We start from the raw sequence: 27,824 nt of genomic DNA on the forward strand, positions 1-27,824 counted from the left end.
TAATCATGAATAATTTTCAGTTGGCTTTTCATAGCCGATCATCAAGAGTTGAAAAACAACAGGTCTGGGACAGGTGGCGGTTCCATAACCGCAGGCAGAACAGCTGAAACTGGAATAGCAGCAAGGCCAGGCGGACTGGGGACAGCAAGGAGTCACCACGGGCGGCAGTCCCGACGCATGGTCCTAGGGCCCAGGTCCTCCGAGAGAAAGAAAGAGAGAAGGAGAAAATTAGAGAGAGCCAAGATTTTCAAAATGTTCATAAATGACAAGCATGGTCAAATAATAATCAGGAATAAATCTCAGTTGGCTTTTCATAGCCGATCATTAAGAGTTGAAAACAGCAGGTCTGGGACAGGTAGGGGTTCCATAACCGCAGGCAGAACAGTTGAAACTGGAATAGCAGCAAGGCCAGGCGGACTGGGGACAGCAAGGAGTCACCACGGCCGGTAGTCCCGACGTATGGTCCTAGGGCTCAGGTCCTCCGAGAGAAAGAAAGAGAGAAGGAGAAAATTAGAGAGCGCCAAGATTTTCAAAATGTTCATAAATGACAAGCATGGTCAAATAATAATCAGGAATAAATCTCAGTTGGCTTTTCATAGCCGATCATTAAGAGTTGAAAACAGCAGGTCTGGGACAGGTAGGGGTTCCGTAACCGCAGGCAGAACAGTTGAAACTGGAATAGCAGCAAGGCCAGGCGGACTGGGGACAGCAAGGTGTCATCATGCCCGGTAGTCCTGACATATGGTCCTAGGGCTCAGGTTCTCAGAGAGAAAGAGAGAACGAAAGAATTAGAGAGAGCATACTTAAATTCACACAGGACACTGGATAAGACAGGAGAAGTACTCCAGGTAACCAACTGACCCTAGCCCCCCGACACATAAACTACTGCAGCATAAATACTGGAGGCTGAGACAGGAGCGGTCAGGAGACACTGTGGCCCCATCCGAAGAAACCCCCGGACAGGGCCAAACAGGAAGGATATAACCCCACCCACTTTGCCAAAGCACAGCCCCCGCACCACTAGAGGGAAATCCTCAACCACCAACATTACAATCCGGAGACAAGGCCGAGTATAGCCCACAAAGGTCTCCACCACAGCACAAACCAAGGGGGGGCGCCAACCCAGACAGGAAGATCACGTCAGTAACTCAACCCACTCAAGTGACGCACCCCTCCTAGGGACGGCATGAAAGAGCACCAGCAAGCCAGTGACTCAGCCCCTGTAACAGGGTTAGAGGCAGAGAATCCCAGTGGAGAGAGGGGAACCGGCCTGGCAGAGACAGCAAGGGCGGTTCGTTGCTCCAGAGCCTTTCCGTTCACCTTCACACTCCTGGGCCAGACTACACTCAACCATATGACCTACTGAAGAGATAAGTCTTCAGTAAAGACTTAAAGGTTGAGACCGAGTCTGCGTCTCTCACATGGGTAGGCAGACTGTTCCATAAAAATGGAGATCTATAGGAGAAAGCCCTGCCTCCCGCTGTTTGCTTAGAAATTCTAGGGACAATTAGGAGGCCTGCGTCTTGTGACCGTAGCGTACGTATTGGTATGTACGGCAGGACCAACTCGGAAAGATAGGTAGGAGCAAGCCCATGTAACGCTTTATAGGTTAACAGTAAAACCTTGAAATCAGCCCTTGCCTTAACAGGAAGCCAGTGTAGGGAAGCTAGCACTGGAGTAATGTGATCAAATTTCTTGGTTCTAGTCAGGATTCTAGCAGCCGTATTTAGCACTAACTGAAGTTTATTTAGTGCTTTATCCGGGTAGCCGGAAAGTAGAGCATTGCAGTAGTCTAACCTAGAAGTAACAAATGCATGGATTAATTTTTCTGCATCATTTTTGGACAGAAAATTTCTGATTTTTGCAATGTTACGTAGATGGAAAAAAGCTGTCCTTGAAACAGTCTTGATGTGTTCGTCAAAAGAGAGATCAGGGTCAAGAGTAACGCCGAGGTCCTTCACAGTTTTATTTGAGACGACTTTACAACCATCAAGATGAATTGTCAGATTTAACAGAAGATCTCTTTGTTTCTTGGGACCTAGAACAAGCATCTCTGTTTTGTCCGAGTTTAAAAGTAGAAAGTTGTCAGCCATCCACTTCCTTATGTCTGAAACACAGGCTTCTAGCGAGGGCAATTTTGGGGCTTCACCATGTTTCATTGAAATGTACAGCTGTGTGTCATCCGCATAGCAGTGAAAGTTAACATTATGTTTTCGAATAACATCCCCAAGAGGTAAAATATATAGTGAAAACAATAGTGGTCCTAAAACGGAACCTTGAGGAACACCGAAATGTACAGTTGATTTGTCAGAGGACAGACCATTCACAGAGACAAACTGATATCTTTCCGACAGGTAAGATCTAAACCAGGCCAGAACTTGTCCGTGTAGACCAATTTGGGTTTCCAGTCTCTCCAAAAGAATATGGTGATCGATGGTGTCAAAGGCAGCACTAAGGTCTAGTAGCACGAGGACAGATGCAGAGCCTCGGTCTGACGCCATTAAAAGGTCATTTACCACCTTCACAAGTGCAGTCTCAGTGCTATGATGGGGTCTAAAACCAGACTGAAGCATTTCGTATACATTGTTTGTCTTCAGAAAGGCAGTGAGTTGCTGCGCAACAGCTTTTTCTAAAATTTTTGAGAGGAATGGAAGATTCGATATAGGCCGATAGTTTTTTATATTTTCCGGGTCAAGGTTTGGCTTTTTCAAGAGAGGCTTTATCACTGCCACTTTTAGTGAGTCTGGTACACATCCGGTGGATAGAGAGCTGTTTATTATGTTCAACATAGGAGGGCCAAGCACAGGAAGGAGCTCCTTCAGCAGTTTAGTAGGAATAGGATCCAGTATGCAGCTTGAAGGTTTAGAGGCCATGATTATTTTCATCATTGTGTCAAGAGATATAGTACTAAAACACTTAAGTGTCTCTCCCGATCCCAGGCCCTCGCAGAGCTGTGCGGATCCAGGACAGCTAAGCCCTGGAGGAATACGCAGATTCAAAGAGGAGTCCGTAATTTGCTTTCTAATGGTCATGATCTTTTCCTCAAAGAAGTTCATGAATTTATTACTGCTGAAGTGAAAGCCATCCTCTCTTGGGGAATGCTGCTTTTTAGTTAGTTTCGCAACAGTATCAAAAAGAAATTTTGGATTGTTCTTATTTTCCTCGATTAAGTTGGAAAAGTAGGATGATCGAGCAGCAGTGAGGGCTCTTCGGTACTGCACGGTACTGTCTTTCCAAGCTAGTCGGAAGACTTCCAGTTTGGTGTGGCGCCATTTCCGTTCCAATTTCCTGGAAGCTTGCTTCAAAGCTCGGGTATTTTCTGTATACCAGGGAGCTAGTTTCTTATGACAAATGTTTTTCGTTTTTAGGGGTGCAACTGCATCTAGGGTATTGCGCAAGGTTAAATTGAGTTCCTCAGTTAGGTGGTTAACTGATTTTTGTCCTCTGATGTCCTTGGGTAGGCAGAAGGAGTCTGAAAGGGCATCAAGGAATTTTTGTGTTGTCTGAGAATTTATAGCACGACTTTTGATGCTCCTTGGTTGGGGTCTGAGCAGATTATTTGTTGCGATTGCAAACGTAATAAAATGGTGGTCCGATAGTCCAGGATTATGTGGAAAAACATTAAGATCTACAACATTTATTCCATGGGACAAAACTAGGTCCAGAGTATGACTGTGGCAGTGAGTAGGTCCAGAGACATGTTGGACAAAACCCACTGAGTCGATGATGGCTCCGAAAGACTTTTGGAGTGGGTCTGTGGACTTCTCCATGTGAATATTAAAATCACCAAAAATTAGAATATGATCTGCTATGACTACAAGGTCTGATAGGAATTCAGGAAACTCAGAGAGGAACGCTGTATATGGCCCAGGAGGCCTGTAAACAGTAGCTATAAAAAGTGATTGAGTAGGCTGCATAGATTTCATGACTAGAAGCTCAAAAGACGAAAACGCCATTTTTTTTTTTGTAAATTGAAATTTGCTATCGTAAATGTTAGCAACACCTCCGCCTTTGCGGGATGCACGGGGGATATGGTCACTAGTGTAACCAGGAGGTGAGGCCTCATTTAACACAGTAAATTCATCAGGCTTAAGCCATGTTTCAGTCAGGCCAATCACATCAAGATTATGATCAGTGATTAGTTCATTGACTATGACTGCCTTTGAAGTGAGGGATCTAACATTAAGTAACCCTATTTTGAGATGTGAGGTATCACGATCTCTTTCAATAATGGCAGGAATGGAGGAGGTCTTTATCCTAATAAGATTGCTAAGGCGAACACCGCCATGTTTAGTTTTGCCCAACCTAGGTCGAGGCACAGACACAGTCTCAATGGGTATGGCTGAGCTGACTACACTGACTGTGCTATTGGCAGACTCCACTAAGCTGGCAGGTTGGCTAACAGCCTGCTGCCTGGCCTGCACCCTATTTCATTGTGGGGCTAGAGGAGTTAGAGCCCTATCTATGTTGGTAGATAAGATGAGAGCACCCCTCCAGCTAGGATGGAGTCCGTCACTCCTCAGCAGGTCAGGCTTGGTCCTGTTTGTGGGTGAGTCCCAGAAAGAGGGCCAATTATCTACAAATTCTATCTTTTGGGAGGGGCAGAAAACAGTTTTCAACCAGCGATTGAGTGCTGAGACTCTGCTGTAGAGCTCGTCACTCCCCCTAACTGGGAGGGGGCCAGAGACAATTACTCGATGCCGACACATCTTTCTAGCTGATTTACACGCTGAAGCTATGTTGCACTTGGTGACCTCTGACTGTTTCATCCTAACATCGTTGGTGCCGACGTGGATAACAATATCTCTATACTCTCTACACTCGCCAGATTTAGCTTTAGCCAGCACCATCTTTAGATTAGCCTTAACGTCGGTAGCCCTGCCCCCTGGTAAACAGTGTATGATCGCTGGGTGATTCGCTTTAAGTCTAATACTGCGGGTAATGGAGTCGCCAATGACTAGGGTTTTCAATTTGTCAGAGCTAATGGTGGGAGCCTTCGGCGTCTCAGACCCCGTAACGGGAGGAGTAGAGACAAGAGAAAACTCAGACTCAGACTCCGACTCGCTACATAATGGGGAGAACCGGTTGAAAGTTTCTGTCGGCTGAATGAGCGACACCGGTTGAGCATTCCAACAGCATTTCCCTCCAGAAGCCATGAGAAAGTTGTCCGGCTGCGGGGACTGTGCGGGGGGATTTATACTAACGTTACTATCTGTACTTACTGGTGGCACAGACGCTGTTTCTTCCTTTCCTACACTGAAATTACCCTTGCCTAACGATTGCGTCTGAAGCTGGGCTTGTAGCACAGCTATTCTCGCCGTAAGGCGATCGTTCTCCTGTATATTATGAGTACAGCGACTGCAATTAAAAGACATCATGTTAATGTTAGTACTTAGCTTCGGCTGTTGAAGGTGTTGACGAACCATGTCCAGATAAAGCGTCCGGAGTGAAAAAGTTGAATGAGGGAAGAAAGTTGCGATGGAAAAACGAAAAATATAAACGGTAATTAAAAACAAAACAAAAAAAACGTAAAGTTGTCAGCTAGCAAAGTAAAGTAAAGTTGGCAGCAAAACGCACAGCAACACGTCTGCAGACTCAACAGGTAGTCAACAGGTAGTGACGCAGGTGGTGTCACTGCGGTGACAAAATCTGTTCTTTGTTAGCAGGCCTGGAATGTGCTGGAATGTGGTGTCTGCTTAAGCCACTGCGTGTATGGTAATTGAAAGCACATTGACAATCCCTCAAACGTGTAGAGCGGCCATTGAGCCGTTTCATGGCAACTTTTATTTCAAATAAATAGTCGAAAGGGTACGTTGTTGTTTTCCGTAGATAATCAACCCAAAACTTCAATTTAGCCAACATCTGTTTGCATTGTTGCATTTGAAACGAATGCTTTTGTGAATTCAAAACAGTTTATTTTTTCTGGAGTGCTCTAACCACTAACTGTAATTTGTTATCAGGTCGACTAAGCTCACTCTTCACTTTCAATCAGGGGCACAACTTTCACTGGGGACAGGGGGGTGGACATGTTCTGAAATTGCATTTTTGTCCGCCACAGTTTTATCATTGGATTGTGATACAAGACAAGGCAACTGTGTGCTTTAGGACCATGTGAATGCCTCTGAACGGTCGGGTAGGCTGTTTGGAGTGTTTGTCTGACTGGATAAAAAAATGTAATGAATTATGTCCCCCCCACTTCTAAAACGAAAGTAGCGCCCCTGCTTTCAAGCATATGGATGTTTACTGTGATTAGCACACCAATTGTGGAACGTCTCAGATATGTTTTTGGAGTTTCAGAGGTTCTGAACTCAAAGAGGCCTGACAAATTTTGTTATTGCCGGGATTTCCATAATAAAAGTGCCCGCCCATCCCCCTTACTCACCCCAACGCACTCCATTGACAGAATGTTGTACCAGGGTCACATATCAGACAGGACCTCCGTTTGAAGACAGGATGATCCTAGACCTGGGGAGAAGAAGGCAGAGAGAAGGGAAGAGGTGAGAGGGCAAGGACGTGAGATGGGGAAGGTGAAGGAGGCTTCATGCCTCCCTACCTGACTCCCAGGCCTACCTGAACGTTTGTGTATGATAAACCCCTGACCGTGCCACTCGTCTCACTCTCTCACCCCTCTCACCCCATCACCCCCCGACAAAGGGGGCTCAATCAATCGCAGAGAGGGGGGTAACCTTAGCTGTTACATCTGTCCACTTTCTCAGTGGGGCTCGGTGCAAAGGTGAGGGATTGCTCCTTGGGGCAGAATTTGGAGGCTTGGAGCGGGGCATGGGTCTGGGTCCTCCTGTCCCTTATAGTGGACTCAGTCAGCTTGAGGCTGAACCCCTGCACCCCTGCCTGCTGGGGGTGATATATATTAGAGATCAGGTCTGATATTGGGGTGATATAATAGAGATCAGGTCTGATATTGAGGTGATATAATAGAGATCAGGTCTGATATTGAGGTGTTACAGTATATTTGAGATCAGATCTGATATTGGGGTGATATATTAGAGATCAGCTCTGATATTGAGGTGATATAATAGAGATCAGGTCTGATATTGGGGTGATATATTAGAGATCAGGTCTGATATTGGGGTGATATATTAGAGATCAGGTCTGATATTGGGGTGATATATTAGAGATCAGGTCTGATATTGAGGTGATATATTAGAGATCAGGTCTGCTTTTGGGGTGATATTTTACAGATCAGGTCTGATATTTGGGTGATATTGGGGGTGATGCCCTGGACGTTCGTTGAGCTGCCTGCCATGACTGGACCATTTAAATCAAACTGCCAGAGCAGAGGGGGAGACGGAGGGGGAAACGGATGTAGACTGAGGGGGAGACGGAGGTTGAGATGGAGGGGGAGAGTCATAAATCACTACCAGAAAAGGGTAAGACCTGCTTTTTCACTTCCATGAGGAAACAAGTGGTCTACATTTTCATGAAAAAAAAAGGTTTAAGTTCCACTGTCAAGCCGTTAGTTTGCCTCTCGCACAGCTTGTGCATGGTTGGCATTTCCTCAGGACAGAGTTATAGAAAAAGGATATATTACTGAACCAGAGGCCCGTTTTTTAACAGTGGGTTTGCCCTTACGGATGCCTTTTCAACTGCACTGACCAGCTGAATGCACTGTAACACTTTAGTTAAACAGTTGTACTGCACGTTGAATGAAGCCTTAGACCTGCATGCACTCACAGTACGGTGGCTAGTTACGCACGTGTGCGTTGAACGCAGCTTTATCAAACTGTTTAGGAATGTTCCATGCTGGGGATAGTAGAGTTTGTTAGCATTTTTGCACCTAAACACATGAAGCTTCGAGTGTGAGTTCCAGGAGCTACAGCGGAAGCCTTAGCTCTAGCACAGCACCTACCCTTGTGTGTAGCACACCGGAAAGTAAACGCAATAATTCATTTCATACACTTGTTTTCTTTACCGTAAACTTCCCACCTGCTCCATTCGTATTCTCCACCCTCTTGAAAGGATTACAACAACGATTCCCCGTTGAGGCGCTAAGTGCTATTTGTTGGCTCTCTCTTCAGAGGCTGAAGGGAACTAATGTGGTTCTCTTTTCAGTGCAGTCCCTATAAGTAAATGAATCAATTGAAATAAATGCATTAGGCCGTAATCTATGGATTTCACATGACGGGGCAGGGGTGCAGCCATGGGTGCAGCCAATCAGAATGAGTTTTTCCCCACAAAAGGTCTGTCAAACAGAAAGAAATACTCCTCAGTATGTTCAGTGTAAATACCAATTCACTTCAATACATTTTAACTGGATATACTGCCATTTTATTTTTTGCGTCAAAGCTCTTGCAATTCGACTGCTGTTACATTGATGTGGATTAGATGTTGCACAACAACAGTCCTTCTCCATATGAAGTTTATATAGAGTTGACGTGTTTCAAATGCACTCCAGTGCATCTTCGATAGTACAAACATGTCACTCCACAACTCCACCCTGCTGAGAGCTATATCCCTTTTCTTCCACAACAGGTAAAGCAGCCAGAATCAAGTTTAGCTTGGAATGCGACCGTGCTTTCGCTGGCCAGCGGCTGCACTGTAGCACGAGCCGTGCGTTTGTCTCAGAGCAAAAAGACAGATGGATGCAGCTGACCCTGGCTCTGATCAAGTCAGTGTGGGTCGGTTGCCAGTATGTGATTTCAACTGGATTCTCAGCAGTGGTCTAGCCTAATGTGTAACAGTATGAGAAAAAGCAAAGCACTGGGCTCCGAAGTGGATGATATCAGAAATGTCAAAACTAAATAGACCCATATTGGTCTGGCAAGTGTCAGATGTGCGTGTGAAACACACTGTCCACGATGGTCAGTCATTTGTCGAATGTGTTTTGTCAATGGAAAGCCAATGGAAAGTGTGTGAGTAGAGAGAGAGAGAGAGAGAGAGAGAAAGAGAGATGTGTGTGCCAGCCTCACTATGTGCTTTGAGTTAGAGCGACAGACAGTGTCTCCGGTTTTTATCCTTTTCACTTTCCTCCCCCTAAATGATCATCCCCGTTGACAGATCCAGGGGCGATTGAAGTGCTACGTTCTAATGTATTACTATGTGGAATGGAAGGAAGCTCAAGAAGAGGTGAATACAGCTCTAATCTAAAGTGAAGGGTCTTACCAATGCTAACCAATGTTTACTAGGCTACCAAATACACTGCTCAAAAAAATAAAGGGAACACTTAAAAAACACAATGTAACTCCAAGTCAATCACACTTCTGTGAAATCAAACTGTCCACTTAGGAAGCAACACTGATTGACAATAAATTTCACATGCTGTTGTGCAAATGGAATAGACAAAAGGTGGAAATTATAGGCAATTAGCAAGACACCCCCAATAAAGGAGTGGTTCTGCAGGTGGTGACCACAGACCACTTCTCAGTTCCTATGCTTCCTGGCTGATGTTTTGGTCACTTTTGAATGCTGGCGGTGCTTTCACTCTAGTGGTAGCATGAGACGGAGTCTACAACCCACACAAGTGGCTCAGGTAGTGCAGCTCATCCAGGATGGCACATCAATGCGAGCTGTGGCAAGAAGGTTTGCTGTGTCTATCAGCGTAGTGTCCAGAGCATGGAGGCGCTACCAGGAGACAGGCCAGTACATCAGGAGACGTGGAGGAGGCCGTAGGAGGGCAACAACCCAGCAGCAGGACCGCTACCTCCGCCTTTGTGCAAGGAGGAGCACTGCCAGAGCCCTGCAAAATGACCTCCAGCAGGCCACAAATGTGCATGTGTCTGCTCAAACGGTCAGAAACAGACTCCATGAGGGTGGTATGAGGGCCCGACGTCCACAGGTGGGGGTTGTGCTTACAGCCCAACACCGTGCAGGACGTTTGGCATTTGCCAGAGAACACCAAGATTGGCAAATTCGCCACTGGCGCCCTGTGCTCTTCACAGATGAAAGCAGGTTCACACGCACATGTGACAGACGTGACAGAGTCTGGAGACGCCGTGGAGAACGTTCTGCTGCCTGCAACATCCTCCAGCATGACCGGTGTGGCGGTGGGTCAGTCATGGTGTGGGGTGGCATTTCTTTGGGGGGCCGCACAGCCCTCCATGTGCTCGCCAGAGGTAGCCTGACTGCCATTAGGTACCGAGATGAGATCCTCAGACCCCTTGTGAGACCATATGCTGGTGCGGTTGGCCCTGGGTTCCTCCTAATGCAAGACAATGCTAGACCTCATGTGGCTGGAGTGTCAGCAGTTCCTGCAAGAGGAAGGCATTGATGCTATGGACTGGCCCGCCCGTTCCCCAGACCTGAATCCAATTGAGCACATCTGGGACATCATGTCTCGCTCCATCCACCAACGCCACGTTGCACCACAGACTGTGCAGGAGTTGGCGGATGCTTTAGTCCAGGTCTGGGAGGAGATCCCTCAGGAGACCATCCGCCACCTCATCAGGAGCATGCCCAGGCGTTGTAGGGAGGTCATACAGGCACGTGGAGGCCTCACACACTACTGAGCCTCATTTTGACTTGTTCTAAGGACATTACATCAAAGTTGGATCAGCCTGTAGTGTGGTTTTCCACTTAAATTTTGAGTGTGATTCCAAATCCAGACCTCCATGGGTTGATAAATTTGATTTCCATTGATCATTTTTGTGTGATTTTGTTGTCAGCACATTCAACTATGTAAAGAAAAAAGTATTTAGTAAGAATATTTCATTCATTCAGATCTAGGATGTGTTATTTTAGTGTTCCCTTTATTTTTTTGAGCAGTGTATATTCTTCTTACTTTTTTTCCATTGCTGTCCATTTATATCTTCCCAAGAGTCCTCTCTCTTTGATGGTTGTTTGTCTAAACTCAGCCAATCAGCATCCCTCTTATCTTTAAGGGGACAGAAATGTTTCATGTCATCAGAGCCAATTGGCTTATTCACTCTCACTCTAAGATCGATGTGCTGATAACCCTTAAAATAGCCCTATCAGTCCATCCCTGTCACATTTCATCCAACAACCAAAACAACATCAAATGCTACACAGCTTTGTGGTTAATGAATGTCGATGAAGTGAGGAATTCCCTCTCCAGCTACTGGCACCCAAATGGCACCCTATTCCCTATATAGTGCGTTACTTTTGACCAGGGCCCATATGGCTCTGGTCAACAGCCTCGGTCTGTCGGTTTCCTCCTCTTCTAATGCTAATAACTGCTTTCCCCTTACAGATGTCTGGTAGCCAATAAAACCTGCCCAAAGAACCACAGCTGGAGCAACCGCTTGTGCAGATGTATGGCGGTGCAACGCAACACCCCTTCCCTGCCCCAGACACAACGCTCGGGTGAGTAGGCCCTAGTACTGATGCTGATACTGCACCTGTTGCACAACTGAATTACCGCTTATTAGACTGAATTAGCTACCGCTTATTAGACTGAATTACAGCTTATTAGACTGAATTACCACTTATTAGACTGAATTACCACTTATTAGACTGAATTACCGCTTATTAGACTGAATTACCGCTTATTCGACTGAATTAGCTCCCGCTTATTAGGCTGAATTACCATTTATTGGATTCAATTAACACGTATTAGACTGAATTAGCTACCATTTATTAGACTGAATTGCCGCTTATTAGACTGAATTAGCTACTGTTTATTAGACTGAATTACCACTTATTAGACTGAATTACCGCTTATTAGACTGAATTACTGCTTATTAGACTGAATTACTGCTTATTAGACTGAATTAGCTACCGCTTATTAGACTGAATTTCCGCTTATTTCGACTGAATTACCGCTTATTAGACTGAATTACTGCTTATTAGACTGAATTAGCTACCACTTATTAGTCTGAATTACCGCTTATTAGACTGAATTAGCTACTGCTTATTAGATGGAATTACCTGTTATTCGACTGAATTAGCTACTGCTTATTAGACTGAATTACTGCTTATTAGACTGAATTAGCTACTGCTTATTAGACTGAATTACTGCTTATTAGACTGAATTACCGCTTATTAGACTGAATTAGCTACTGCTTATTAGACTGAATTACTGCGTATTAGACTGAATTAGCTACTGCTTATTAGACTGAATTACCATTTATCAGACTGAATTAGCTACTGCTTATTAGACTGAATTACCATTTATCAGACTGAATTAGCTACTGCTTATTAGACTGAATTACCATTTATCAGACTGAATTAGCTACTGCTTATTAGACTGAATTACCATTTATCAGACTGAATTAGCTACTGCTTATTAGACTGAATTACCATTTATCAGACTGAATTAGCTACTGCTTATTAGACTGAATTACCATTTATTAGACTGAATTAGCTACTGCTTATTAGACTGAATTACCATTTATCAGACTGAATTAGCTACTGCTTATCAGACTGAATTACCGCTTATTAGACTGAATTAGCTACTGCTTATTAGACTGAATTACTGCTTATTAGACTGAATTAGCTACTGCTTATTAGACTGAAATACCGCTTATCAGACTGAATTAGCTACTGCGTATTAGACTGAATTACCGCTTAATGTGGTGAATTATGTTTCTCTTTGAGTTCAATATTACTAAGTAGGCTTATGCTGTTCTGAGGGTGTCCTAGTTGTGGTATGGATTGAAATGTGGAGTCAAGAGAATGTGTTGTGCACGATTAACGCTCTTTTAATGGCCTCTTACAAGACTGTGACAGAGTGAAGCGACATGCTAGAGTATCATAGAGGGGGAAAAAACGGATACAGAGAAGGACAATGTGCTCTTGGTTTTCTACAACAGCCCTCAAAATCCTCACAGAGACACAGACCAGCACTTGAGTCTCTTCAACAACTCACCAACAAGAGAACAAGTCATTACACTCCACTCAATGTGACACGAGAACGTACCCGTGATCCCCATATACTATTTACAACCTGAGCCCATTTTTTTTCTAAGGCAGATGTTGAAAGCACCCAGTGAGTTGTCACTATGAAAACACAACATGGCAGTTGTTTTTCAGTAGACGTGGCTACGCAGTAGACAGAACAAACGAGAGACAGAAGAATTCAAAAAGAATCCCAGAGCACTGGATTCCATGGCTTCGTCCCAAGTGCAACCCTATTCCCTTTATAGTGCACTACTTTTGACCAGGACCCATAGTGGACTATGTAGGGAATAGGGTGCCCTTTGGGACGAAGCCCATGGCTCACGCCACTCTACCCCAGCCACAAAATGTTTATGAGGCAATGAAAGCAGGAAGCCAATCAAACAACTCTGTTGTTGCATGAAAGTTAATCTCTCTTAACAGACCTTGGCTTCAAAGTTTACTTACTCATATTAAAAAGCGTCTGGGTAAATTGGGAACATCGAGCCATCAAGATTTGGTTTAATGGGGATCACCCTTTTTCATCAGCTGATATTGACTTTATGATCAAAGCATAGCTTTATCATGCAGTTACCAGATTAAAGAAGACGTTGGTTATCTGTAGGTTTATTGTCCAGTCATACGATGACATTTACTGGCTGACAGTTCATTGAATTTCTCATTGATTATCATTCAACCCCATTGCCATGTTCTACAATTTGATGGAACCCAAAGAAACATTTAGCTAGGCCTATATCCTCCACATTACAGACGAATACATCAACGAGAGGACTTGATAGCCATGCGAGAGCGGCAGAGCTGATTTGGGTTTCCTCTTCACGCTAACCAACTTTGACAGGCCCAATCAGAGGTAGATCTAGAAGCTTAGAGGTGCGTGCTCTGCTCTACTCCGCTCACAGGGACAGTTTATCCCAAATGTCCACATTTGAGACGCAACCATGGAATAGAATGCCTCCGCTATGCAGTCAGAGGCTCCCCAGGTCAGTATGAAACACCAACTGAAGTCTTCAGAGGAGCAGACACCAAAACCCTAGAGCTGGACAGTTATAGCGCCTGTTTAATATACAGTTGGGGTCATTACTCCTATAGGGGATTAGGACTTTGATTTAGGGAGACGGATACGTCATTGTGCCGTGGTTAATGTCCGTCCGGATTTAACCATCATCTAGAGTGCGGTATCATTCACAGAGGGAGGTGGGGTAGCTAGACCTGGGTTTTGTTTTTCATTGGTTCGACTGCATCAGGGTTGTCACTAATGACTAATAGAGGGCTCTCTCTCCTATTTCTCTGCGATCACATCCTCTTGCATAAAGAGAGTGAGTGATTGAGTGGTTGAGTGAGAGTGAGAGAAAATTAGAGCGAGAGTAAGGTAGAGGGAGAGAAAGAAAGAGAAGGGAAGAGAGAGCGAGCGAGCGCGTAGAGGTAATTAACGGTTTTCTTTTTTTCTACCACGTCTCAAGGTTTGTGGTGATCTCATAAGTCACATAAGTAATGGTAGTTATGGGTGACTCCCTCTGCAAATAAACCAGAGTTTGGATGGCAGCTAGATCCTTACTCCCTCCTGTCTCTCTCTCTTCAGATAAGCAGAACATTGGCTTATAATGATCTCTACACAAGACAGAGGAGCTGGAGATCCGTGAGAGACCTTTCTAGCTCCATTAACTACAGTACACTACCTCCCTGATGATCACCAAAATCACAGAGACACCGTCGGCACATCGTTAATTATGGTCAACGTCAGCGGGCACAGTGTCAAACTTCTGTGTAAAACTGTTTTTAAAAAGTTGACTTGGATGCCACTGAAAATGTGTTGATTATTTTCAGACTGCGAAGTTGTTGGACCGTTCCCAATCAAGCCAAACTTGATTCATGATTTACTGTAAATTCAACTCAATAATTGACAACTGACATTGATTCATGATTCATGATAAACCACAGTGCAACATTATGCATATTCAAGCATACCCAATAAGGGATACTTGACCAATTATCGGATGTGTTATTGAATAGCATCAATCACTAAAGACTCATGAATTCTGAATTGATATTTTGCTCAAAGTGGAAATGTATTTTTCTCTTTGTCTGAAGCACCACAACAGCCCCATATACAATCAAACAGTCCATTAATGTGCAGAAAACCTCACTGTGGTAAACATCTCCACGCGTTGCCATCGCAATCTGGGTCTGTTCATCAGCAAACACAGAAACACAGAAACGACAGGAATTTAGTTCCTGACTGCAGCCAAATCTCTCTTTCTCTCTCTGGAAGATATCCCATTCGTTTATTCGCCTGTGTTGTAAAGAAAACATCTGTTTGCTCCACTGGGGGGAAAATATATTGTGAGGAATGTAGGGCTCATTCTATTCAATCTATCTCCAATAGTTTGCTGCTGTGATGTCAAACAACAACTCTAGCTAGCTTTCAAGTCTGCAGGATACTGGTATGTTTCTTCTTATGTACTGATACAGGATCTAAATTTGACCAGTTTCTCACAGCAGGAAAATAATCCTGCCACTCAACAGCAAATATAGATGTTGATACATTTTTAGTTAGGGCAAATCAAGTCGGATATTTCTAAGTGGGAATTACAAACTTTAGAAGCTTTTTAAACCTTGAATAGACTACAAGTTTACATTTCCTGCTGCGCAGGAAATTTCCTGCAACAAGAGGGTTATCAAATTAAGATCCTACATCTGTAAGCTCTTGAGAAAAGTGTTCCATACCATCCGATCCAGGGGGTTACAACATCAACGTCTCCACACAGACGACCAGCCGAAAATAGAACATTTCACAATCTGTTAACAAGTGCTGACAACTCACAAACGATAGCAACCAGGGATATAAAACACATCTGTCTTTAGAACACCTGTATGTGATCAGATCAGATCACATCCTGCCTGTTCCTGGGTTGGGGTCAATTCCATTTCAATTCAGGAAGCGCCTCCTGAATTGACTGAATGGAAATATAACTGACCTCAACCCTGGTCTCTCAATAAGAATATGGTGAACTGACATGGAAATGCTAAATGTGTGTAATGTGTATGTTTTTATGCTTTTAATGTATGTTTTTATGTCTGTTTTTATCCTTTCAATGCCAAGAGTGCCAAAGCCAATATTCAATTTTGTGCAAACCTAATGGACAATAAAGTTTTGTAATGTACACTGAACAAAAATATAAGTGCAACATGTCCCATGTTTCATGAGCTGAAATAAAAGATCCCAAAAATGTTCCATAATATTATGCACAAAAAGCTAATTTCTCTCACATTTTTTTGCACAAATTTGTTTACATCCATGTTAGTGAGTATATCTCCTTTGCCAAGATAATCCATCCACTTGACAGGTGTGGCATGTCAACAAGCTGTAGAAGGCCACTCTAAAATGTGCAGTTTTGTCACACAACACAATGCCACAGATGTCTCAGGTTCTGACTGCCGGATTGTTAAACTAGAGCTGTTGCCAGATAATTGAATATTAATTTCTCTACCATACCAATGTCGTTTTAGAGAATTTGGCAGTACATCCAACCGACCTCACAACCGCAGACCACGTGTATGATGTCGTTGCTCATGTCAATGTTGTGAACAGAGTGACCCATGGCATTGGGGCACTCTATTGGGTTATGGTATGGGCAGGCATAAGCTACGGACAACGAACACAATTGCATTTCATCAATGTCAGTTTGAATGCACAGAGATACCGTGATGAGATCCCGAGGCCCATTGTCATTCCATTCATCCACCGCCATCACCTCATGTTTCAGCCTGATCTGTACACAATTCCTGGAAGCTGAAAATGTGCCTACTCACCAGACATGTCACCCATTGAGCATGTTTGAGATGCTGTGGATCGACGTGTACGACAGCGTGTTCCAGTTCCCGCCATATCCAGCAACTTCTCACAGCCATTGGAGAGGAATGGGACAACATTCCACAGGCCACAATCAACAGCCTGATCAACTCTATGCGAAGGAGATGGTTCGCGCTGCATGAGGCAAATGGTTGTCACACCAGATACTGACAGGTTTTCTGATCCACACCCCTACCTTTTTTTTAAAGGTCCGTGACCAACAGATGCATATCTGTATTCCCAGTCATGTGAAATCCATAGATTAGGGCCTAATGAATTTATTTCAATTGACTCATTTCCTATGAACAGTAACTCAGTCAAATCTTTGAAATGGTTGCATGTTGTGTTTATATTTTTGCTCAGTATAATTCTAATCTAATCTCCTCCCCTATATCTCTCTAGACTCGTTTGAAGCTGATGTCTGCGGGTCAGATAAGGAGTTGGACGAGGAGACGTGTCAGTGTGTGTGCAGACGACAGCTTCGGGCCTCGGGCGCATGCGGACTCCACCGCTACCTGGATAAGAACACGTGCCAGTGTGTGTGTAAGACGCTCCCATCGTCCTGTGGGCCGCACCAGCTTTTCAATAAAGACACGTGCCAGTGTGTGTGTAAGACGCTCCCATCGTCCTGTCGGCCGCACCAGCTTTTCAATAAAGACACGTGCCAGTGCTCCTGCGCCAGGACGTGCCCCAAGCACCAGCCGCTCAACCGCACCAAATGTGCCTGCGAGTGCAACGAGTCACCCAACAGGTGCTTCCTGAAAGGCAAAAGGTTCCACCAGGCCACCTGCAGGTAAATACAGCTTGATGATGATGATGATGGATGGATGGATGGATGGAGGATGGATGAGAAGGATTGTTGAAAAGGAGGTGGAGGACGACATGGAGAAAGGTAAAGAACGGAGGATAGGGATAAGTCTCATGACGACGTTACAAATTGCTATCGGGACAGCCTTTTCAGGTCTTTTCAGTGCATATTTCCATAGCAGACCATATACATTAGCATAGTCATTGGTAATTCAGGTAGCCAATCAAGATGAAGGACTGAAGGGGGGGATGAAAATCTCCTCCGTAGAGCAATGTGGAAAGAAGAGACTAAGTGACTTGGAGGAGAGTGTGGTTTGGAGCGTTCCTGAATTATTGATGATATTCCAGTTCCAGTTGAACCCAGTGCTCTACTGGAGACGAGACTAGGGCATACGGCTCTTGGCCAAAGTAGTGCACTAAATAGGGAACAGGGTGCCATTTGGGACGCAGCCTAGGTATAAGTCCTGTTCGATCCATGCCGCGAAGCCACAAGGCTGTACCACAGCTGTGTTTGCCAAACCCTAAAATGACCTGGCCTGTGTAAGAGTAACCCTCTCCAGCTGGTGTGTAGCAGAGCCATGCTTCCAGACTCTGGGTAACGGAGAGAATGTATGCGGCTGCACATCCAGAGCTGTGCAGTGTTCTATCATTGAGAACTCCAACAAAGCTAGAATGGCGGGCTCAAATAGAACGTGAAGAGTTATTATGTCAGCGAACCACTGGAATATATGAATTAGTTAATAACTGATGACTACAATTGAGGACTCAAAAACATGTCTATTTGCATACAGGGAAACTCATATGAACTGCTGTACTATATACACTACATGGCCAAGAGTATGTGGACACACCTTCAAATTTGTGGATTTGGCTATTTCAGCCACACTCATTGCTGGCAGGTGTATAAAAATGAGCACACAGCCATGTAATCTCCATAGTCAAACATTGTCAGTAGAATGGCCCGTACTTAAGAGCTCAGGGACTTTCAACGTGGCACCGTCATAGGATGCCACCTTTCCAACAAGTCAGTTCGTCAAATTTCTGCCCCGGTCAACAGTAAGTGCTGTTATTGTGAAGTGGAAACATCTAGAAGCAAAGTGGTAGGCCACATAAGCTCACAGAACTGGACCGTCAAGTGGTGAAGCGTGTACCGAGTAAAAATCATCTGTCCCTGGTTGCAACTCTCACTACCGAGTTCAAAACTGCCTCTGGAAGCAATGCCAGCACAAGAACTGTTCGTCGGGAGCTTCATGAAATGTGTTTCCATGGCTGAGCAGCCGCACACAAGCCTAAGATCGCCATGCACAATGCCAGGCGTCGGCTGGAGTGGTGTAAGACTCGTCGCCTACGGAGGAGTGGAAACGTGTTCTCTGGAGTGATGAATCACACTTCACCATCTGGCAGTCCTACGGATGAATCTGGGTTTGGTGGATGCCAGGAAAAGGCTACCTGCCCGAATGGATAGTGCCAACTGTAAAGTTTAGTGGAGGAGGAATAATGGTCTGGGGCTGTTTTTCATGGTTTGGGCTAGGCCCCTTAGTTCCAGTGAAGGGAAATCTTAACGCTACAGCATACAATGACTTTCTAGACAATTCTGTGCCTCCAACTTTGTGGCAACAGTTTTGGGAAGGCCCTTTCCTGTTTCAGCATGACAATGCCCCCGTGCACAAAGTGAGGTCCATACAGAAATGGTTTGTCGAGATCAGTGTGGAAGAACTGGACTGGCCTACACAGAGCCCTTACCTCAACCCCATCGAAGACCTTTTGGATGAATTGGAACAACGACTGCGAACCAGGCTTAACCAGGCCCAACATCAGTGCCCGACCTCACTAATGCTCTTGTAGCTGAATGGAAGCAAGTCCACGCAATGTTCCAACATCTAGTGGAAAGCCTTCCCAGAAGAGTGGAGGCTGTTATAGCAGCAAAGGGAGGACCAACTCCATATTAATGCCCATGACTTTGGAATGACATGTTCGACGAGCAAGTGTCCACATACCTTTGGCCATTTAGTGTATATATGTCTGTGACATGACATTGCATGAATGGTAGTCATACATGTTCATTTTCCAGATGCCCTCATACACAAATTCGACATAAATCATTTTAATTTCAAAGCTGACAACTGCTTTATTTTTAGAAGTCTGCAAGGAGAGAAGTCCTGTGAATACAAATCCGCCCAGGGTTGTAAATGAACTTGCAGTCCTGCCTGCGATAAAAACACTGGAATAAGGGCAGCCCATTTACCAGTGATCTCACTCAGGTTACGTTGCCAGTTCTGCTCCTGTGGTCTTAAACCAGTGCCAGGGTGATAAACTATACCCAGTTAGTCAATATGAGCCCTCGTTAAGGGCTTGGTGTTCATTGGTTACAGTACAACATATTTCACTGGCAAATAAAAGGTTTCACTGCCTCACTGCTGTAAGTTAACTGCTAGTTCCCCCTGCCTGAAGGAACAACCCACAACCCACTATGGTGACCCCTTGTAAACCCACGTTAATATGATTTATGACTATCCATCTGCAGTAAGGATCCAATGTCGGGAACACGGCAGATAGAATAGAATCAGTTTTCGTTTATTCCTGTTTTTATTTGATACCAAACTTACTAGAAAAGGTTAATTTCCTGAAGAAAATGTGTGTTATTGATTTCGACCCCAACTGAGGGAGTTTTTGTCAGACACCTGAGGGACTTCCTTATATCGATGCCATACCATTAACATATACTGAGTAAGAGGTTGTCCCTAGTAGGACAAATATTAAAAGAAAGAGTATGCCAGAATGGAGTAATAAACCTGTGGTTATATATATGGTTAGAACTCCTGCACATTACATGATTTAAAGGGAAATTTACAAAAAATGCAACTTCCTATTCATCATCTCCAGCACCACCCCAACATGAACATGTCTGAAAATGGCGCGTTTCTGTGTTTTGTTGTAAAAAATATAGAGGAACGTAAGTGTTTCCAATGACATCATCGGTGTGCATCATGTGATTTTAACCAACTATGAGCAATGCCTACTATTTGCCTACTAATTGTCTACTAATAGTCATCTAATTGGATGATGATGTCATTGGAAACACATCTTCCTTTTTTTACTACAAAACATAGAAACACGACATTTTCCCATATGTTGGGAAATTGATGTTGATGTTGGGGTGGTGCTGGAGATTATGAATTTTTTAAATGTCCCTTTAACATGAATCGTCTTTGTCTTCCCCTACGTAGTTGCTACGGACCACCGTGTGACGTGCGGAGGAATCGGCGCTGTGCATCAGGTTTTTACTTCAGCGAGGAGGTCTGCCGATGCGTACCAACATACTGGAGAAGACAGGATTAACTTTGAGTTCACATTATGCAGCTGACCTGCTAGCCGATTATAATGATTATAATCTATTATGCTAGCCGCAATCATGTGGAGAAGTACCTAGCCTGGACCTAGGTCGGGAAAGGGTTGAAAGGACACAGAGTTTGTGGGCTACTTTGGAATTATAAAGTGGCACTTGGGACATATTATGGACATATTGATGTGAACCCCAAATATCATGAGAGGATCTAATGAAAAGACTGAAGGATGGGGAGCAATTTTGTATTTTTTTGATATTCGTACGTCAGATATTGATTATATAATTTATTGCCACTAAATGTTTGCAATTTCTTTGTTTATTGCAATTTCAACCTTTCCAAGAAAATACACTGTGATCAATATGTGTGTATCATGTGATGCCTCTTTAAAATTAAAGTTGTATATTGTTAACTTATTTCTAATCTAGTTTATCATATTGAATTGTAGTTACTGATTGTAAATAACTAAAGTACACACTTATCTTACAATTATGATCTTATGGCAGGCTATATTTACACAACAAAAATGTAATTTAAATTTCCATTATGAATTAACCCAAAATAGCATGTCATTTCTGAACTGCCATCCACAGCATACACATTTATGTTAGATACTTGAAAATATACTATATATCACTTTTATCTTTGGTCAACCACCTCACCAGCAATACTAACATTGGACTCTCAGTTCTAGGATCATGATGATAGGGCCATACGTTTTCCCAGGTTTGGCCCATTTTATGACATGAGGATATCCTATGAATGGAAATCACCAGTAGGAGACCTCCAAGGAAGGGATACCGTGAACTAATACATGAATCCTGCCTTGTCAATGAATGAATACTACTACTATGGAGAACCCAAATCAGCAAAATGGACAAGGATATCCAGTCTACAGTACAGCAGTATGAAGACCAGTATGAGAATGCTCCTAATCTTCTGACCAAAACTCATTGGACAAGTGAATGGATGTTTCAAAGTCTACCATGAAAGAGACAACGGGCTAAGGACAAATGGTTACACAGATTGTTTCTAAGGTGCTCACTCCGTATGGGTATAAAGAAGAGCAGGTTGAGTTGTTGTTATAGTGTTGAAGTATGTCACGGTCATTTTCTACGTCGACTGTATTTGTATTGTTCCTATGTTTTTCTACTGGAAAATAAATCACCGATTTCGCAAGACGCACAGCTATTCTGAGTCAGTGATTGGACTGATGTAACTGACCGACGGTTGATCGATTATGTGGAAGCAAATAGTTCCTTTTTACTTGTCCTGTCTTTTGTCTTGTGTGCAGAGAAACTAGAAATGGACGCAGCAAAGCGTTTGGGCGGAAGGGAAGGCAAGATAGATGGACTGTGGGTTTTGGCTTATTTCAACTGGAGAGTTGGAACGCGTTTATCTTGACATGGATATGCAAGCTAGCCACCGGGTTGGTATGTGAAAGACCACAGATGGCACTTAATAAATGTGTATTTATGAGCTTTGGAACTGGCCTGGGGCCACCTGATATTCAAACACACTTTTCGTCTGAGCACTGTAAATATAGTAAATCATTTGCTGCTCTTGTCCCACGCCAATGCATCAGTGTTATTGTGATGTGTATGTTTTTGTTGTTGTTGTTGTTGTTGTTGTTGTTGTTGCTGTGCGTCTGTGCCTGTGTGTGTGTGTGTGTGTGTGTGTGTGTGTGTGTGTGTGTGTGTGTGTGTGTGTGTGTGTGTGTGTGTGTGTGTGTGTGTGTGTGTGTGTGTGTGTGTGTGTGTGTGTGTGTGTTTGTCTTTGTCTTTGTGTGTGTGTGTGTGTCTGTGTGTGTGTGTGTGTGCATGCCATATTCCTGGACATTACCATTTTGGGCCTACCTCAACTACTAGAGGTACCACTCATTACGTTATAAAGTATTTCAAAGTGCATAGCCCCCCAATAATGCCATACATTCATAGTTCCATTGGGAGGGGAGGGGTGAGAGGTAGAAAGGGGCTTATCTCCCCAGTTAAATAGAGCTCCACCTCTTTCTTATTTACACACCAGGTGGGCCCTTGTTCTCTTGAACCCCCAACCCTCACCCCTTAACCATTGTTCACTTCACCAGTGTAAAACATCTGGAGCACTTTACCTCCATTACCTCCATTACCTCCACCTATTCACTCTCTGTTACACTTTATCCAGACTTTATCTTTATCCAGAGTCTTTATCTTCCACACAGACTCTTTATCTTTATCCAGACTCGTTATCTTCCACCCAGACTCTTTATCTTCCATCCAGACTCTTTATCTTTATCCAGACTCTGTATCTTTATCCAGACTCTTTATCTTTATCCAGACTCGTTATCTTCCATTCAGACTCTTTATCTTTATCCAGACTCTTTATCTTTATCCAGACTCTTTATCTTTATCCAGACTCTTTATCTTCCATCCAGACTCTTTATCTTCCATCCAGACTCGTTATCTTCCATCCAGACTCGTTATCTTCCATTCAGACTCGTTATCTTCCATTCAGACTCTTTATCTTTATCCAGACTCTTTATCTTTATCCAGACTCTTTATCTTTATCCAGACTCTTTATCTTTATCCAGACTCTTTATCTTCCACCCAGACTCTTTATCTTCCATCCAGACTCTTTATCTTTATCCAGACTCTTTATCTTCCACCCAGACTCTTTATCTTTATCCAGACTCTTTATCTTTATCCAGACTCTTTATCATTATCCAGACTCTTTATCTTCCATCCAGCCTCTTTATCTTCCACCCAGACTCTTTATCTTCCACCCAGACTCTTTATCTTCAACCCAGACTCTTTATCCAGACTCTTTATATTAATCAAGACTGTTTATCTTTATCCGGACTTGTTATCTTAATCCAGACGCTGGTTGAGAGAATTCCAAGAGTGTGCAAACCTGTGATCAAGGCAAAGGGTGGCTACTTTGAATAATATAAAATCTAAATTATATGTGTTTAACACTTTTTTGTTTACTACATGATTCCAATCTGTTATTTCATAGTTTTGATGTCTTCACTAGTATTCTACAATGTAGAAAATAGTCTAAATAAAGAAAAACCCTTGAATGAGTAGGTGTGTCCAAACTTTTGACTGGTACTGTATATATGTCTGTTCAAAGTATGTCTGTATGTTCAAAGTAAGTTCCTTCCTTTCCAGAAACAGGGCTTTCCAATGACATGGTAGAACACGCTCTGTCTCTGAATTCCGTCCAAATGGTTTTCCCATTGGTTCACCTCAGAAGGAGTCGGACAGAACATGTGGGACTGTGGACCGTGAAACAGACAGAAAACCAGAAACAGCCATCGCATCCACAGAGGAAAGAAAGAAAGCTGAAAGAGAAAAAACATTGTCTCACTGATTTAACCCTTCTTTGACTTTCGCGGTCAACGATTAAAGTTTACATTCCACTGTATTAAAGTGGGTCGCCACGGGAACGGGATCAGGCCTTTGTTTGGTATTGGTGTGTTATGCCGAGCGGGAAACAAAAACACTTTGCAGGATGGAGCAGACAGCCGTCTAAACAAACCAGGGTCTTGTTTAGTCGGTCTGTTCTACAGTTCCAGACATTGAACACGGTGTGTTTAGGTAGAAAATTTACAAAGACTGTGGTAAAAAAATAATAATCTATAATCGTATAGGAAACATACATTGATATGAACTAGATCACATTGAGAATAAAAAATCTCGGGGTAGTCTAAAATACGAATAACATTTATACAAGCATGCGATATGTGACACCGTCTACATCGAGGTCTCTCTCTGTGTGTGGTCTGTGTGGAGTGTGGTCTGAGTGCAGTGCTCATGGCCTAAAATCATTATGAAACCGTTCCAGTCTCATTGTCAGGCTGTGTAGTAGTTCTAACACACCTGAGTGACCTGGCTACATCTGGGCTGAGTTATGTGTTCTGTGTCTGTCTGCTGTTAGTGCCAGGGCCAGGTCTCCTGTGGTGAACAAGGCCTGCGTTAGTCATGTTATTTATTATTGCTCTACTTAGCCCCTCTCACTAATCCAGTGTAATGTATGGTACATGGCTGTCAGGTGTGGTGCACTGTGGTGCACTACTATATATAAACTGTGTGGTTCCAGCCCTAAATGCTGATTGGCTGACAGCCGTAGTATATCAGACCGTACACCACAATATGTCAAAACATACATTTTTACTGCTCTAATTATGTTGGTAACCAGTTTAAAATAGCAATAAGGCACCTCAGGGTTTGTGATACATGGCCAATATACCACGGCTAAGGGCTGTTCTTATGTGCGACGCAACGCAGAGTGCCTGGACACAGCCCTTAGCCGTGGTATATTGGCCATATATTACAAACCCTGAGGTGCCTTATTGCTATTTTAAACTGGTTACCAACATAATTAGTGCAGTAAAAATTTATGTTTTGTCATACCCGTAGTATATGGTCTGATATACCACGGCTGTCAGCCAATCAGCATTCAGGGCTCGAACCACGCAGTTTTTAATACTATATACAGTTGAAGTCGGAAGTTTACATATACCTTAGCCAAATACATTTAAACTCAGTTTTTCACAATTCCTGACAATTCATCCGAGTAAAAATTCCGTCTTAGGTCAGTTAGGTTCACCACTTTATTTTAAGAATGTGAAATGTCAAAATAATAGCAGAGAGAAGGATTTATTTCAGCTTTTATTTATTTCTTCACATTCCCAGTGGGTCAGAAGTTTACATACACTCAATTAGTATTTGGTAGCATTGCCTTTAAATTGTTTAACTTGGGTCAAATGTTTCAGGTAGCCTTCCACAAGCTTCCCACAATAAGTTGGGTGAATTTTGGCCCATTCCTCCTGACAGAGCTGGTGTAACTGAGTCAGGTTTTTAGGCCTCCTTGCTCGCACACGCTTTTTCAGTTCCGCCCATACATTTTATATGGGATTCAGGTCAGGGCTTTGTGATGGCCACTTCAATACCTTGACTTTGTTGTCCTTAAGCCATTTTGCCACAAATTTGGAAGTATGCTTGGGGTCATTGTCCATTTGGAAGACCCATTTGCTACCAAGCTTTAACTTCCTGACTGATGTCTTGAGATGTTACTTCAATATATCCACATAATTTTCCTCCCTCATGGTGCCATCTATTTTGTGAAGTGCACCAGTCCCTCCTGCAGCAAAGAACCCCCACAACATGATGCTGTCACCCCAGCGCTTCACGGTTGGGATGGTGTTCTTCGGCTTGCAAGCCTCCCCCTTTTTCCTCCAAACATAACGATGGTCATTATGGCCAAACAGTTCTATTTTTGTTTAATCAGACCAGAGGACATTTCTCCCAAAAGTATGATCTTTGTCCCCATGTGCAGTTGCAAAACGTAGTCTGGCTTTTTTATGGTGGTTTTGGAGCAGTGGTTTCTTCCTTGCTGAGCGGCCTTTCAGGTTATGTCGATATAGGACTTGTTTTATTGTGGATATAGATGCTTTTGTACCTGTTTCCTCCAGCATCTTCACAAGGTCCTTTGCTGTTGTTCTGGGATTGATTTGCACTTTTCGCACCAAAGTACATTAATCTCTAGGAGACAGAACGCGTCTCCTTCCTGAGCGTTATGATGGCTGCGTGGTCCCATGGTGTTTATACTTGTATACTATTGTTTGTACAGATAAACGTGGTACCGTCAGGCGTTTGGAAATTGCTCCCAAGTATGAACCAGACTTGTGGAGGTCTACAATTTTTTTGTGAGGTCTTGGCTGATTTCTTTTGATTTTCCCATGATGTCAAGCAAAGAGGCACTGAGTTTGAAGGTAGGCCTTGAAATACACCCACAGGTACACCTCCAATTGACTCAAATTATGTCAATTAGCCTATCAGAAGCTTCTAAAGCCATGACATAATTTTCTGGAATTTTCCAAGCTGTTTAAAGGCACAGTCAACTTAGTGTATGTAAACTTCTGACCCACTGGAATTGTGATACAGTGAATTATAAGTGAAATAATCTGTCTGTAAACAATTGTTGGAAAATGTTATTGTGTCATGCACAAAGTAGATGTCCTAACCGACTTGCCAAAACTATAGTTTGTTCACAAGAATTGTGTGGAGTGGTTGAAAAACGAGCTTTAATGACTCCAACCTAAGTGTATGTAAACTTCCGACTTCAACTGTATATCATGTTGGTCAGGTGTGGTGTAATACTACACACATGTCTGTCAAGTTGCCAGTATGTTAAATAGCAACAGAACCTTGTAGAAGGTTTTAACTAGAGGGGCTACTGGAATAGTGCTTCCCTGTTTCACAGGAAGGTACGGACAGAGGAACTGCTGAGCTTTAGGTTAGGTTAAGTCTACCTTATGGATCTTACACCTTGTACTTCTTCTGTTCCCCTAAACTTCTATCAGTCACCGGCAGATCTTCCACCTGGCCAAGGTTTCAGGATATAATGTTAGTCCGCCAATAGTTACAGGCTACATCGTTAGCCAGCAAATAGTTCAACCAAAAAGCCTTTTGGTCATAAGGGGATGTGTTCCTCAAAATTCATTTTAATTCGACAATCAACTAGAAATGATCCTAAAAACGATTATTCATCTTTGTAACGCGCTGATAACTAACCTCTGGTGCATTACTGAGGCCAAATGGAACACTGTCAAAACTGTACGGCCCGTAGCCAGTAACATACTGTACGAGAGTTGATGTCCACACATATATCCATTATGATTTACTTCTTAAGTAACTCATTCTCAGATTACCGTTAAACACAAACTGGATTATGGTTATGGAGTTATTATGGCGTCTGAGGGGTCTGTTGTCTGTACTGTTTGCCTTTAAAACAGCTGTTGAGGTGAAGCTTATTTTCACAGCTGATTAGGGAACACACCACCCGCTCAGCCCACCAGAGAGGTCTGGCTTTCACCTCAGTCCAAACTCTGTGGTCTATTCTTATATTTTATTTTTCTGTAGGATTATCCTAATGTCTACAGCACACACACACACGCACACACCAATGCACACACACACACATCAATGCACACACACAGACACAGACACACACACACGTACACAAACACA

General features: G+C 43.4%; 1 protein-coding gene across 1 annotated transcript in view; it reads left to right on the forward strand.

Moving 5' to 3' along the window:
- The window catches only part of vegfc (vascular endothelial growth factor c), a 62,314-nt gene extending 40,322 nt beyond the window's left edge, over positions 1–21,992 (forward strand). Inside the window, exons 5-7 of the mRNA XM_071407387.1 lie at positions 11,165–11,277; positions 17,063–17,453; positions 20,695–21,992. Coding sequence (XP_071263488.1) covers positions 11,165–11,277; positions 17,063–17,453; positions 20,695–20,806 — 616 coding nt within the window. The 3' untranslated portion in view covers positions 20,807–21,992. The remainder of the gene's footprint in view (positions 1–11,164; positions 11,278–17,062; positions 17,454–20,694) is intronic.
- Positions 21,993–27,824: the final 5,832 nt, after the last annotated feature.

This window comes from Salvelinus alpinus, chromosome 6, assembly GCF_045679555.1.
Source record: "Salvelinus alpinus chromosome 6, SLU_Salpinus.1, whole genome shotgun sequence".
NCBI lineage: Eukaryota > Metazoa > Chordata > Actinopteri > Salmoniformes > Salmonidae > Salvelinus > Salvelinus alpinus.